Source organism: Penicillium vulpinum (genome assembly GCF_028829585.1).
Source record: "Penicillium vulpinum strain IBT 29486 chromosome Unknown utg000003l_segment0_segment0, whole genome shotgun sequence".
Lineage (NCBI taxonomy): Eukaryota > Fungi > Ascomycota > Eurotiomycetes > Eurotiales > Aspergillaceae > Penicillium > Penicillium vulpinum.
This window is the reverse complement of record NW_026643243.1, coordinates 5,787,996-5,802,126: the sequence shown is the minus strand read 5'-3', so window position 1 is coordinate 5,802,126 and position 14,131 is coordinate 5,787,996. Positions and strand designations below refer to the sequence as shown.

At 47.9% G+C, this 14,131-nt stretch overlaps 5 protein-coding genes across 5 annotated transcripts; 3 read left to right on the top strand and 2 right to left on the bottom strand.

Annotated features, from left to right (window-relative positions):
• Nucleotides 1-388: 388 nt before the first annotated feature.
• Nucleotides 389-2,254, top strand: N7479_007235 (alkaline phosphatase; the record flags this gene model as incomplete). Its single annotated transcript, XM_057254929.1, has 2 exons — nt 389-1,922; nt 1,974-2,254. The coding sequence occupies 2 exons, from the start codon at nt 389-391 to the stop codon at nt 2,252-2,254; spliced, it is 1,815 nt and encodes a 604-aa protein (XP_057108791.1).
• Nucleotides 2,255-2,583: 329 nt separating this feature from the next.
• On the bottom strand, nt 2,584-2,883 carry N7479_007234 (uncharacterized protein; the record flags this gene model as incomplete). Its single annotated transcript, XM_057254928.1, has 1 exon — nt 2,584-2,883. One exon carries the CDS (start codon nt 2,881-2,883, stop codon nt 2,584-2,586), a length of 300 nt encoding a protein of 99 aa, XP_057108790.1.
• Nucleotides 2,884-4,265: 1,382 nt separating this feature from the next.
• On the top strand, nt 4,266-6,643 carry N7479_007233 (TPR domain protein; the record flags this gene model as incomplete). The annotated part of the gene is made up of 3 exons (XM_057254927.1): nt 4,266-4,942; nt 4,995-5,696; nt 5,764-6,643. 3 exons carry the CDS (start codon nt 4,266-4,268, stop codon nt 6,641-6,643), a joined length of 2,259 nt encoding a protein of 752 aa, XP_057108789.1.
• A 530-nt stretch (nt 6,644-7,173) lies between these two features.
• utr2 (putative cell wall glucanase (Utr2)) lies at nt 7,174-8,671 on the bottom strand (the record flags this gene model as incomplete). The annotated part of the gene is made up of 3 exons (XM_057254926.1): nt 7,174-7,988; nt 8,057-8,494; nt 8,557-8,671. 3 exons carry the CDS (start codon nt 8,669-8,671, stop codon nt 7,174-7,176), a joined length of 1,368 nt encoding a protein of 455 aa, XP_057108788.1.
• A 3,665-nt stretch (nt 8,672-12,336) lies between these two features.
• On the top strand, nt 12,337-13,683 carry N7479_007231 (uncharacterized protein; the record flags this gene model as incomplete). The annotated part of the gene is made up of 3 exons (XM_057254925.1): nt 12,337-12,402; nt 12,467-12,601; nt 12,664-13,683. 3 exons carry the CDS (start codon nt 12,337-12,339, stop codon nt 13,681-13,683), a joined length of 1,221 nt encoding a protein of 406 aa, XP_057108787.1.
• Between the last annotated feature and the right edge of the window lie 448 nt (nt 13,684-14,131).

Genomic DNA, 14,131 nt, shown 5'->3' with positions numbered 1-14,131 from the left:
GTTTTGAGATAGTATGTATCATGTCGATAGTTTAAGTGTATGGTTTGGGCCGATTCAAAATGAAACAATTCATCTCCTTACATTCCCCGGTTGTACGAAATGGTAGATTTAGTTCTTGTACGGAGTACATTGCATAGTTACATGTCACCCGACCTCTAGGGCTGTGATGCAGGAACGTGACGTATCATGTGAGCCCGATTATTATCTTATCCTTATCTCCTCACCTCCGGCCCCACGGCGGTCAGGGGTCCACTTGAGTCAACACAAACTTGGAAGGTCGCAAAGTTCTCGACCTTGTAGATTTGTCTTCACACTTTCCAGGGCAATTATAATATACCGAGGCCCGCTTGATTTGATTGCTTATCTTGATTCGGACTTTACATTAGCTATGGCGCGGGAAGAGTCGTCCCTCCTAGCTCCGCGCCTGTCCTCTGACGACGGCTCGTCGATCCGAAATGAGGAGGAGGACTACGCTCTCCTGACCGGCGAGCGAACGACCGATCAAAACAAACGACGAGCTTGGCCTTCCTGGCGGGAAATTGGAGTGTTTTCATGGGCCGTTGTTGCAACGATTTTGGTGATTGTGCTGGCCGTGATCTACCCACACAAGGCAGCAGAGCCTCAGCCTCACAATCCTCATGGCTCAAATACAACCTGGGGCCCTGGAGGCAAGCCGACGGGCAAGCGGAACATGATTTTCATGGTGTCTGATGGTATGGGACCTACTAGTCTCTCGCTGACTCGAAGCTTCCGGCAATACACACATGATCTGCCGTTCGACGATATCCTTGTCTTGGATAAGCACTACATCGGAACTTCACGAACACGCTCAAGCTCTAGCTTGGTGACAGACTCTGCGGCTGGAGCGACTGCTTTTTCATGCGGTCGCAAGAGTTACAATTCTGCTATCTCAGTGCTGCCAGACCACTCGCCTTGCGGGACTGTGCTCGAGGCGGCTGCTTTGGCGGGCTATAAGACAGGTCTGGTTGTGACTACTCGACTGACGGATGCGACTCCAGCATGCTTTGCCTCCCATGCCAATATGCGGAACTACGAAGATCTGATTGCCGCCCAAGAAATTGGAGAACACCCTCTCGGTCGGGTAGTAGATCTTCTGCTTGGCGGTGGGCGGTGCCATTTCTTGCCCAACTCACAGCAAGGCAGCTGCCGTGGTGATGATCATGATTTGGTCAAGGTTGCTACTGATAATGGATTTGGTTATATCGATGACCGTGCGGGCTTCGATAGCCTTAAGGGCGGCGATAATGTCAGTTTACCGCTGTTAGGCCTCTTCGCTAGCGGGGATATCCCGTATGAGATTGACCGACGTACCCAAAATGATACCTATCCCTCATTGGAGGAGATGACTCGCACTGCCTTAAAGGCATTGAGTAAGGCTACTGAGGACAGCGAGCAAGGATTCTTCATCCTGATCGAGGGCTCCCGCATCGACCATGCCGGCCATGGCAATGACCCTGCTGCTCAGGTTCACGAGGTACTGGCATACGACAGGGCCTTTGCTGCTGCGCTCGAATTCCTAGAGAATGACCCCACTCCCGGTGTGATTGTGAGCACATCCGACCACGAGACTGGTGGTCTTGCCGCAGCACGACAGCTACACAAGAGCTACCCTGAGTATCTGTGGCTTCCAGGTGTCCTGGACAAGGCAAGCCACTCTGGCGAATACCTTGCTGCTCAACTGAAAGCATATCTTTCTGGGCCAGGTAAGGACGCCAAGGATTCGACTAAGCAGGCTTGGGTCAGGCAAACTCTTATTAAAGATGGGCTTGGCATTGATGATGCTACGGACAATGAAGTCGATGCCTTGCTCCACCCAGACCCCCAAGTCACTCCCGCATATGCGTTCGCGGACATGATCAGCCGTCGCGCTCAGGTTGGCTGGAGCACTCATGGCCATTCTGGTAAGATAATCTCGAGCAGTGACCTGTGATAGTATGCTAATTTTGTTATAGCTGTTGACGTCAACATCTACGCGTCGTCTAGCAAGGACGCTTGGCCATTGGTTGGCAACAACGAGAACACCGACGTGGGAGATTTCCTCGCTAACTATCTTGATCTCGATGTCGACAATGTCACCAAGTTGCTCCAGGATACCAAGTCCGGAGCCTTGCAATCATATGACTGGATGGGTGACCGTCTGGGCTTGAACTTCCATACCGATGGACTGGACACTTACCATGGAGACTTCAGGAAGCGATCTGCTGATGATTGTGGATGCGGGGCTACCCACTGAATGACTATCACTACATGACATTTTTTTCTTTTTTTGTTGGATTTCTGTATTAGGCCGCACTGTGAATATCTCGGGGTTTTAGGTTTCATCATACATACTTATATGCAATGCAGATCTTTCATTTCCTTGGACATCTACGTACAGCTGGCACTGATATTAATAGCAATAAAGGCTGGCATTTTGGGTGCTATTCTCTTCTCTGACTTTGATATCACCCACCCAGTAAATTATCTTCAATGTGCGGACATACATGTCACTTCATCACCAAAAGAAATTCCTCCCCCAGCTGCCCATATTCCGACAAAAGATGGATCAAAGATAGATCAAAATCACGATCCCTTTTCATTGCACTCGGGACAGCTCTCCGCCAAATCCATTATCTGGTACACGATATTGCTCTCCAAAATCACACTCAGATAATTCATGTCCGGATGCAGCGTGGCTGGTTTCATGGTGATTGTGTATGGCTGGCAGGTAGGACAATCAGCATCAAATGGCAACGCGTAGTCTCTGAGCTGTTCCCGATCGTTGATCCGGTTTAGTTGCCGGAGGATTTCGCGGCAAAAGAGGTGAAGCTCGAAGCACGTATGCTTGCAATTGGAGTAGTGGGTCTCGACAAAGAGGCACATCGTGAACCAGCTCGTATGAATGCCGCACGATGAATGCTATTTGCTCTCTGTTTCAGCCTGGAGAGAGCTTTATCCCGTGTTGGTACAGTTCGAGGTAGAGTGCGTGTTTGCACTCGCTGCTGGTTGTATCCTTACTTTATGAACCTCGAAAGGGTGGTTGGTTGGTTGTGGTGTGAAGTCTGAATTGATTTGTGTAATGAGACGAGCCAGGATGACTTTTGTCGAATAGCAAATCCGTGGAGTTGAGTGAGATGCTGGATGACTTTGCGTTAGAAGATGTCTCAAAACTGAGAGGTTGGAAATTCATATACGAGGAAGGAACGTTGCGCAATGATAAAGCAATGCCCTTGATAGAGCATAGTGAATAAAAGCGAGTTAGAGAGCATAGTGAAAACGAATTGAAAGTGAGCTGAATATCAAGCCTTCTATGTTGCTACCCTTTACCACATAACAGAGAATATTATCTACATAATTTGGTGTATGTAACTCATTGTAAAAGGAAAAGCTGTAGGTTCTCAGGTAGGTAAAGGTATTTACTGAGAGTAACGTACGTTGATGTAAATGCTAAGCTTGGGAGAGTATATATGCAGTGTAGGCCATGCATACATTCTACAAGATGTGAAGAGAAAGAAAAATGGAAGGATTGATATGGAAGGCAGCATGGCAAGATAAACGGAAAGGAGGTTGTAGTCAAACAGAACATAGACAAAGCCGAATACTCAATACTACAAGCTGTGATAGATTGCAATCTACGTATGTTCTTACCCGTGAAAATATGAGCATTATATGAAGCTATCATACATGAAAAGCATATGTACGTACCTGTCTTACTCAACTGATGATATTCCTAGTAGTCCCAATTCTCATATCGAGGGCAATAAAGGTCTTCGACGACCATTACCTTGATTGGTATTATGAAAGACTGCTTATGTGTAGGTAGGTACATAGTCATCATCTCTCAGCACAGAATGCCTAACTATATGACGGCCTCTTCTATGAGGAAACGTCGACCTTGCCTTTGGACTGAATTATCCAAGGCATCTCTTTAATATAGCCTGGTGGGCATGAACATGCACTATTTAATTCTATAACCTCAGATTTCTAGGATGGGTTAAAGCTAGAGACCCCACGTCCACAGATCAGATTGTATCATCCCAGCTAGAATATTCGAAGATCACGGTTTGCTACTCAGGCGCGTAAAAGCCTTACTTCTTCACTGTTTGTTCACATGCAAATAGCCTTCACTTCGCGCAATACCTCGCGTCATCATCATTTACCTTAATCGTATTCATCCTCGATATCATCGGTATACAACAAGCTCCATCAGTTGTTTACCTCATCAGTAGACTAACACCCCAAACAGGGGGAAAAAAGCCTTGAAGATGGACAGGTTTTTCCATGATCCAGAGAGCGAAAAGCTCTTGCGCGAGCACAACCAGGCCCTCGAAGCCGCCGAGGCCCTCAAGGGCAAGCAATTCAAGCCGGCATTGACACGGGATGAACTCTTGAGGAAATTCATCTTTTGGCAGAAGAGAAGCAAAGATCAACCAGGTGGCCAAGATAGCGCCGGCATGGTGGATGTCTCTTTTGCGCCTCCAATCTATCCACCATGTCTCGCTTCGCTGAAAGACCTGAAAAGGGTCATGATCAAGGACCTGCTTTTTGAAACTCATCACAGGGGCTCTTACATTCTAGTCAGATCAATCACCCGGGCAGAGAAGATGGCTGCAGTTACGGTCATCGTGGAAGACGAACAGAAACATGCGATCCCGCTCCGAATGTTGAACGAGAAACTCAGCTGCCATGATGGCTTTGCTGGAAAAGGGGAGATCTTGCTTGTGAAGGAGCCATACTTGACTTTGATACCGGGTGTCGAATATGGGATCAAAGTTGATCACATTTCTGATATCATGTTCATCCCAATGTTCGACAATATGGTTCCATCAGCTTGGCGAGAACAGCTTCCAGAGCATGAAACCTCTCAGTGGACGGCTGGGAATTGGCTAAGCATGGGTATCGAGAATATTAACTGGGGTAGATTTTATTCTGCCACTGCACGGTAAAGCCCCAGCAGACTATTCGACGGCGAACAATACTAACTATAATAACAGTTGTTCCAAAGGATTGGAGTGTTCGCCGACAGAGGAAGAGAGACATTACCTTCTGTACTACCGAGGCATGGCATTCTTCAAGGCCCATGAGTGGGATGCATGTCTGCGTGATCTTGATGCCATTCCAGCAGGCCCAAAATCCGAGATAGCCCTTAGGGGTAAAGGCCAAACCCTGTACTACCTGCAAAGGTTCCGGGAAAGCTGCGATGTTTTCATCGAACTCTGCAAGAAAGATCCGGAAGATGTCAACGCCAAGAATGATCTTCGCGAAGCCATTGTACGCCTTGCAGAGCAAAAGAAGTGCCTATACAACTTCAAGGATATGCAGGAGAAGGCATCAAAAACCCACCCACCACTCTTGGGACATGGGACATGGATCGGCCCGGTGACAGTCCGGCAAACCGAGTCCCAAGGACGAGGCCTATTCACAACACAAGCAGTCAAAGCCGGTGATTTGCTCCTCTGCGAGAAAGCCTTTGCATACGCAACCGAGCACCCTAGCAAGCCAAAATGGAATAGCAGTCTCCATATCAACACCGAACTGTGGACGACCACGCGAGGAGGCCAGCTCGCGCTCGCATCGTCGATCGTCGAAAAGCTGTACAAGAACCCATCATTAACCTCAACAATAACCAACCTCTACAGCAGCGGATTCAAGCAGGTCTCAACAGAGTCTGTTGATGGAAATCCGGTGGTAGACACGTAAATCAGAAACAAACCACTCCATCCCAAACAAACACTCAAACTAACAAATCCCACCTACTTACAGATTCCAAATCGCCCGCATAATCTCCCTCAACGGTTTCGGCAGCCCAACCTCCTCAAGAGGCAACCATATCCCCGACGCGCTCGATGCAAGCGGGAGCCCCGAAAAGCTACACAACTGCGGCATCTGGCCCAACGCCTCAACAATCAACCACTCATGCATGAGCAATGCACACCGCGCCTTCATCGGCGACATGATGATCATCCGCGCAGCCGACGATATCCCCGCAGACACCGAGTTGACAATGTGGTACATGCTCCCCTCGCCCGAAAACCAGCCCATGGACTTCCGCCACTGGGGCTTCGAGTGCTCGTGCGCCATGTGCGCTGACATCAGGGCCACTGAGCCTCGTGTTCTCGAGATGCGGGTCAGACAGCGTGAGCAGATTGCCATAGCACTGGATAATAACTCGACGCTTAGCCACGAGCGCGCTGAGATGCTGGTCGAGCGTCTGGCTGAGACGTATCCGCGCCCGCTGGACCAGGTGCTGCGACTTGGGTTGTGGGAGCCGCTTACTTTGATTGCTGGGGTTTATGGAAGACGGAAGGAGTGGGAGAAAGCTGGGAAGGCTGTGATTCGGGCCCTTGAAGGGGTTGGATTTGTGCTTGAGGGGTCTGGGTTGGAGGGTGATGTGGAGGGGCCGTTTGTAGTGAAGAAATGGGGGCTCGTTATGGATAATCTTGTCGTTGCGTGGATTATCCTTTGCAGGTCTTTGCTTAGGGTTGCGCCTGAGAGAGCGATGCAGGTGGAACGGTATGCTCGCATGACTTACTTGATTTGTGTTGGGGAGGAGGGAAGCTTTGATGCAACCTATGAAATGAGCTTGAAGGAGGTTCGTCAGTTTTGCTCTGAGGAAGGCCAAGTGGAAGGATGGGTAGTTTAGGGTTTTTTTTCGGTTTGCCCAGGCTGAGGCAAATATGGCAAATAAGTACTTACATATCGATCTATGTAGGAGATGAAAGCCTTTACAATGAATGGTTACTCATGTGCTGTAGGTGGATTAAAGAAGTGAGTATAAGATTTGGAAAGAAGTCACCCATATATGAAAAGATCACGATGGACCTGGGACAATTTTCCAGTCATGTGCAGGGAATCATAGATCGTTACCAGAGTAGCGGTACATCGCATAAATCAGAAATTGATAAAGCATGAATTAGTCAAAAAATAAAACGCCAGGTAGGTATATCAAACGAAACATGGAGGAAAATTGCAGATGTGTATGCAGTCAACCGTTGAACATCATGACCTAATGAAGGGGGAAAGATATAAGGATCAAAGTTATTCATTAGGGTGATTTGTTCAAGGTTCAGTCAGAGACCGACACGAAGCGAGAGTACTCAATGCTGTGCATGGCAAGAAAGAAGAAAATAAGAATGATACAACGATGATATATAGATCAATTCAGGAAAATATTTATAGCGTCACGAGGACAACAAGAGCCACCAGGACTCCGAAGAGGGATCCACGGAGAACACGCTCGTTCTGGCCGGCCGCACCGCTGTCCTGGGTAGTGGTTCCCTGGGTGAAGCCCGAGGAAGTGGAAGTTTCCGAGTCACCGGTGGTTGAAGTGCCAGAGCTGGAGTCAGAGCCGGAGCCGGAGCTGGAGCTGGAGCTGGAGCCGGAACTGGAGCCAGAATCATCATTGGTGGCCATGCCGCCGGAGCCAACGGTGGCTCCGGTGGGGATGCTGTTGGCAACAGAGGTGGTCGAAGAACCCTTGGAGGCGGAAGAGCTTGGCTTGTCAGCACCGAGATCCATGTCGAGACCGGTGGCGCCGAGGGAGCCCATAACGGTGTTGTTGTTGGTGATGGCGACGTCGGCTTCCATAGCAGCGGAGTTGGTGAAGATGTAGGCGTTGTTGCCCTTCTTGGTGGCATCGGAAGGAGGATCGTAGCACTCCACGCTGACCTCACCGACGGTGGCAAAGTCGTAACCGGCGTTCTGGATATCCTCGCTGTTCCAGTCGATCACACCACCGGCCCAGTCGATGGTACCCTGGGCGTTGCTGGGCTGGCCGGCGGGCCAGAGCGACATCTGAAGGCGGGAGGGTGTCTGGGGGAACTCGTACTTCTTGGAGGTCGCATTGTAGGTATCGGACTTCTTCAGGGTGCGGTGCACGGTACCGTCGACGACCCAGTCAACCTTCTCAGGAGTCCAGTCGATCTCGTAGGTGTGCCAGTCATTGTAGGTGTCTCCACCTTCCACGCTGATATTGCCACCGTTTTGCCCTAGTTCATCAAGAGTCAGTATTGAGTATTCGGATCAGATGATTTTTTTTTTTTTTCTCTCAACTTACAGTCCAGAACACCCTGCCAGTAGTAGTTGGTTTGCACGGAGGTCAGATCAGCACCGACCCACTCGTAGTCGATCTCATCCTTGACATCAGACAGAAGAATGAAAGCAGTCACGACACCCTTGCCGCGGGAGCTCTTGAATTTGCCGGAAATCTTGCCGTACCAGATGTAGTGGTTGTTGGCAACGAGGGAACCGCCACTCTTGGGGGGCATGGTCATGATCAGATTGCCATCCTCGGTCTTGAGCTTTCCACTGTAGGTCCAGTCGGCAGCAGTGGAGTTACCGAGGTATTTGTCCTGGGTGGCGGCATTGTCGAGGTTGTCCCAGGTGTAAGTCTTGCTCTTACAGACGGGCATAGGGGCGCAGGAATCGAGAGAGAAGGAGGCGAGAGGGTCGCAACCACCTAGGCAGAAGGCACCAGTACCGCACTCTCCATATTCTGTATTGAATGGACCGTTAGCTACGGATTACGATGTGGAGGGGGGTTGGGATCACACTCACGGGAGCAGCAGGGGTATTTCTCATCCTTGCACTGTTTGCTGTTGTTGCAAGTTTGTGCAGCAAGAGCGGCCACTGACAGCGAGGCCAGGATCAAAGGTGTCACAAAGCGAACCATTATTATGTACAGTTGGTATGTACAGCCGAAATGACAGAATTTGAATCTAAGCCACAGGTAATGAGAGAAAGTGTGGGGAAGTTAGAAAAAAAGGGGTGGATAATGTAAGTATTGTAAAGAGTGATAAACGACAGGCAGCAAGTGAAGATATATTCACTGCGAGGGTGAGAGATAGAACAGAACGAATGCAGTTCACGCTGGAGAGAACGAAGACGGGGGAAATAGTTATTTTAATACTCTGATATTCTTATCCCCAACTGAAAACATGAAAAACATTAAAACAGGAAAACATGAATCAACGCATGCTAATCCTAATTAGGATAGGTTCCGCCCCCTCTCGGAAGGTAGGGTCCACGGGTCGGAGTTAAAAAAGGGTCAATTCTAACCATAGAAGGATTTTGATTGGCTACTGTTTTAATTTTGAATTTTAATTGAATTTTTTAATTTTATTTAGTTTTTCTGTTTTCTGTTTTCTGTTTTTTTCAAATGTTTCCTTTTGTGGAGAGGCTCTGTGGTATCTATATCTGTGCACAAGTAGTATTGAATGGTACCTTCTTTGTAATTCTGCCAATTTCCCCTTAGTAGATACAAATAACCCTACTATACTATGTATGTCCACGGGTACATACAAGTATGAATAATACAGTCTTTCCCGAGGCTCCGAGCCCCAACGTGGTATGACAAAGAAAAGTCCGTAGGTCATCCCTCCATAGTAATTTGGCCAAGCCAATCCGAGCGTTCAGTTAAATTAGCCCATCTGACCAATTTTCATAAAATACCGTCAATGCGTGACCGTTGAAAGTGAGACATCCCCCAGGTGTTTGTAGTCGGAAATTACATATAATACTAGCGCGAGCATTGGTACTTTCCACTGTCCCTTTCTTTCAGCAGTCGATCTGCGGAGCACACATTGATCGGCATGTAGTTCGGACGTCTTCGAAGTGCATATAGAATGTTTTACTCCAATATATGGGGTACTACTTATATTATTATCCCGAAGTGTAAAGTGAAATTCGTCGCTTTATAAAGAGTACCCTTTGATACCCCTGGATCGGAGTTCCGAATGTCCGCTCCCTAGGCGCCTTGAGCCGAACTAATTAGGCCTAGCTGATCCCATTTAGTCGGGGGTCAAAAAATAATGTGGCCATTGAGACAAAGAGGAGGTATCAGCCCCAAAATTCGATAATCTTACTCAAAACGCCAGCCTCGAATTAGGCTGCCACAAGCTTCCAAGAACTCGCTACACTTATTTGCCTCTCGGCGCCCTCGGCACCACCTGGGCATAGCGCCTATATTCCGCACTAGGAAGCTCACCTTCAACCCCAAGACTTGACCGGAGAATGAATCTGCCCCTGCCTATGAGAACGGCGATCCAAGACCCCCCAACCTTATACTTTTGGTTGTCAGCCAGTCGCCAGGCGCCAGTGGACACACACCAAGCACTGGGCAGCGACGCAGATCACTAGTGTTGAGCACGGGCTCAAAATGAGAGATCGTGCTCCTTTTACTCCATTTTCGTTCTCGGTTATGTATGAGTGGCTGAGTGCGGCGAAAATAGGGGGGGACTGATAACGGATAAGCATAACCCTTAGACCCGTACGGAGTACTTCTATGGTTTTTACGCCCCTTCGCTAGCAACTGATTGTTTTCAGGTATTTTTCTAGAAGGAATGTGGCAATCTTCGATCTACATATACACACATACTACTCCCTACACATGCGTCATTAGTCCTACTCCGTACGATATCTCGGATGTTTTTATATACAATTTGGGAGCCAAGGAATTTATCACGGGGGATAATGTAAGGGGAATTGATTATTGGTGAGATTTCGCTGCATTCAAACTTCTTATCAGACTGCATTGAATGATACCATTATCTACTCCGTGGAACATACTGGAAGAATAGAGTCGGTCTGATTTAAAATATGCAAAGCACGTTTTCTTCATGTCGAACTCGTCAAATTCCATGCGCCAGTGTGCTGAATTGCCTCTTTCAGCTTAGTGCCTCTATGTCAACTCCACAGTACTTGTTGGTACGGAGTACTTATATAGATTTAAGCATATATGTACACAATATATATACAATATATATATATATATATAATGTCCCGAATCGTAACCTCTCATCGAACAAAATGAAAATAAGCAAGGAAGCAATAACCCATATACATTGCTCCTTGCAAGTATAGAGGGTTAATACATGTCTTATTTTCTAATCAGTCGCGGTCTAGCCAGATCAACACACCTCCAGCTGATTTTTTGCTTCGTAAATGATTTGCAAGTACAGGTGTTCGTTGATGCACTTGATGCTGTGACCCTTCCTCATTAGGTGGATTATGTCGAGTTTCCAGTTGTGGAAGCAGGCTGACGCCTTAATGGTTGGTAATTTTGAAGTATGCACGTAGGCCAGCGTTGGCATTCTACACCGGCACGCCTTGTACTACAAGCTGGGCGAATGAAGATGGAGCAGGGTGTCCAGCACTATGGCCAAACCCACCAACAGCAGGCTGGTTCTGCAATGTGTGGGCGAAGGAAAAAGCGGTAGACGCTTCCATGGTGGCCACAATACCCAACAACACTCCAACTTATATCTTCATCGAAGTCAATAAATACCTCTGATGACAGGGGTTTGGTAACAGAATTAGTGGGCTTGGAGACATTTATCCCGTCCTCCACACCAGTTCGACACAAAGTAGATCAAGCCCGTAGAATTCGAACGCCTACAGCAACACTCGCGGGAATACAACTGGCGGTGGCCTGGAATTGTCATTGACGGGCCCACGGATGAATCGTCCGCGACCGCAACAATTGCCACGTCTCGGGCTGATTGGTGGTAGCTGGTGTTATTATCTAATGTATATTGAGCTTGCATAAATTACCCACAGATGGGCGAAGGGCACCCAAGGGGGCGAGAGTATAAAGCGGTTACCTCCCAAGAATGACGACAAGAGTGAGTTCAATTTGACGACGCTCGGTGCTCATCCTAGTTTTGTGAGTTCTGGCGAGCTGCTTATTGAGTAGAGGTATTCAAATGTTGAATAGAAAAGAGAAGTAAAGTTTACAGCAAACGGATGTTCTGAGAAGTGAGGGATATTGTAAGTAAGAAGATACTATCTTTTGGAAAGTTGGAACTATCAATAGGAAGCTTGAAATGGAGGATCTCACTACGTAGACCAATGTGCAATCTATCATGTATATTAGCTATCTTGAACAGATAATATACTAACAAAATCTACATGTATCGATGCTTCCAAGGCCACACAGTGTTTATAAGTAGGAAGTAGGTGCTAGATAACCAAAAGTAAAAGGGACATAGGTAAAGTAACGGCATAAGTAGGATGAAGTGGCAGTGTGTAAGATCATATCTCAACTGGAGAATGGCACTGGCGCCGAGACTAGGGTTGAAGTATAAATGAAACATTCCTTAGATCTTTCTTCCTTCTTCTACTCTCTCATCTACCATTGCTTTTCATGACATGTATCTAGTCCTCAGCAATAACCTTCAACAACTGCATGAACCATTCTCAATTCCTCACTCTTCTTTGCCTTGCTACCAGCAGTCCCGACGCTTCACTGCACTTTCTCAACACTGAGCACTCATCACCTACTTCTTGCTCTTCTCATCAAATTCTTACTTCCGCATAACATCATACTTCCGTTACAAAATGGCTGCTCGAACATTGGACAAAATGCGCAAAGCTCAGTCCCTCCTTCGCGACTGCCATAGCTGGGTAAGTCAGAACTAATCTTGTCAGTTTCACCTCAAAATGTTACGCTAACTTTCCCGACAAATAGCTTGTTCAAAGCAATGAGATGTTGCTTGCCGTTGAGATGTGCAACATCGAAGGAAGTCTCGCCCTCCTGTTTGAGAACAGATGTTTCGCCAATACCCCCTGTCCTGGACTTCAAGACGAGGAGCTTCCCCGCCTTGTGAGTACTGGAATCTATGCCAAATACAAATGATTTGAATGCTAACATTGTGACACCAACAGCCTCCCTCCAATGGTTACAGACGCGGAACCCGCCGTGGACCCTACAATGGCGGCCGCAGACCTTACCCAACCAACAGGGGCGGACCAGAAGCGCCTGCAAGTCGCGCCAGCGGCGGACAAAACGCCCGGGTTCAGGCAGGAGCAAGCACTTCCGGAGGCACAGGGAGCTCGAACTGCCCTGATGACGACCTCAAGCCCCCTGCAGCTCAAGCTACCACGACAGGCGCATCACCGGCAACAGGTGTGCTCTTGGATTTCACCGAAGACGTGGAATTCGTCCAATTGCCACCAAATATGGTAGTCAGCATGGAAGCAGTCCAAGCAGTTCTCCTGGAACCAAAAGGAAAGCAGTGCTTGCCAGAGGGGCCTGCTGCTGTAAGCAGCGATCAGCCAGCTCCGGAGGGCTCAGTCCGGGTGGAGGGTGACGCTAGATCCATCCACCAGACCATTATCCCTGCGGCCGATGCCACCTTGGGAGGTCCGGACTTCTTCGTCGATGACTACTGTACTCCGATGGTTGAAGAAGGTGTTGTTCCAGTCCTACCCCAGCCAGAAATCTCAAGTTCACCTGCGTGCGACTCCCTTGAGTGCGTGCTGCCCAATGCATCGCAAACATACCAGCGGGGGCATGGAATCACCGAGAGCCGAAAAGGCGACGCCAGTGAGGAGTTCCCTGTGTTGACCAGTGCAGAAGCTTCCACCAAGGACATGTTGGTTGATCTTGACAACGACCTGGCCGTCATACTTCCAGGTGGAACTGACGCAGACACCGACAGCACTGCTCATACCGAAGGAAAGGGTGTTCTTGCCGATGGCTTTGATTCCGGGGTTTCCTTAAATCTTCAACTAGAGGATTTGGAAGACGATGAAATCGTTTTCCAAGGAAACGCAGCAAAGCGTATCTGTCCGGATTTCAAGGCCGTGTTTGTCAGTTCGGACGACTCCCCTCAGACAGCGCGTCGTGTCATTGATCTCAAAACAATTTTTGAGAAATATTTCGAGGTGGTCATTTGCAAGTGACCATTTCCTAGGTCTTCTCGGGCGTTTTTTTTCCCTCGCATTCTCCATGGGCGGGCTCTTTCATTTTTTTCCGTTTCCCACCATATTATCTGAAAAGGCTGAAAAAAATTACGCCCTTGAGATCTGTCCTTGTTTTCTGCCTGAGCCTTTTTTTTTATACTCTTGTTTGTTGATTTTGCTTTGTTGCACATATTGATTGCCCTAAGCAACCTTAGAATGTCAAGGTGCTTGTGAAAGGGCATTCCATGATTTCTATGACTAGCTCGTGATGACTGCGAAGATGTTAATAAGAAATCTTTGTTTTTCCAAGTATTCCCCGAGCTGTTTATGTGTAGCGTAGCATACGATATTACGGTTTGTATTTGGTAAGATAGCTCAATTGTTCTAAAATTGATCTAAGGAATCTGATATAGGAAAGTGGAATAAATTACCTAAATGTATCAAGGAG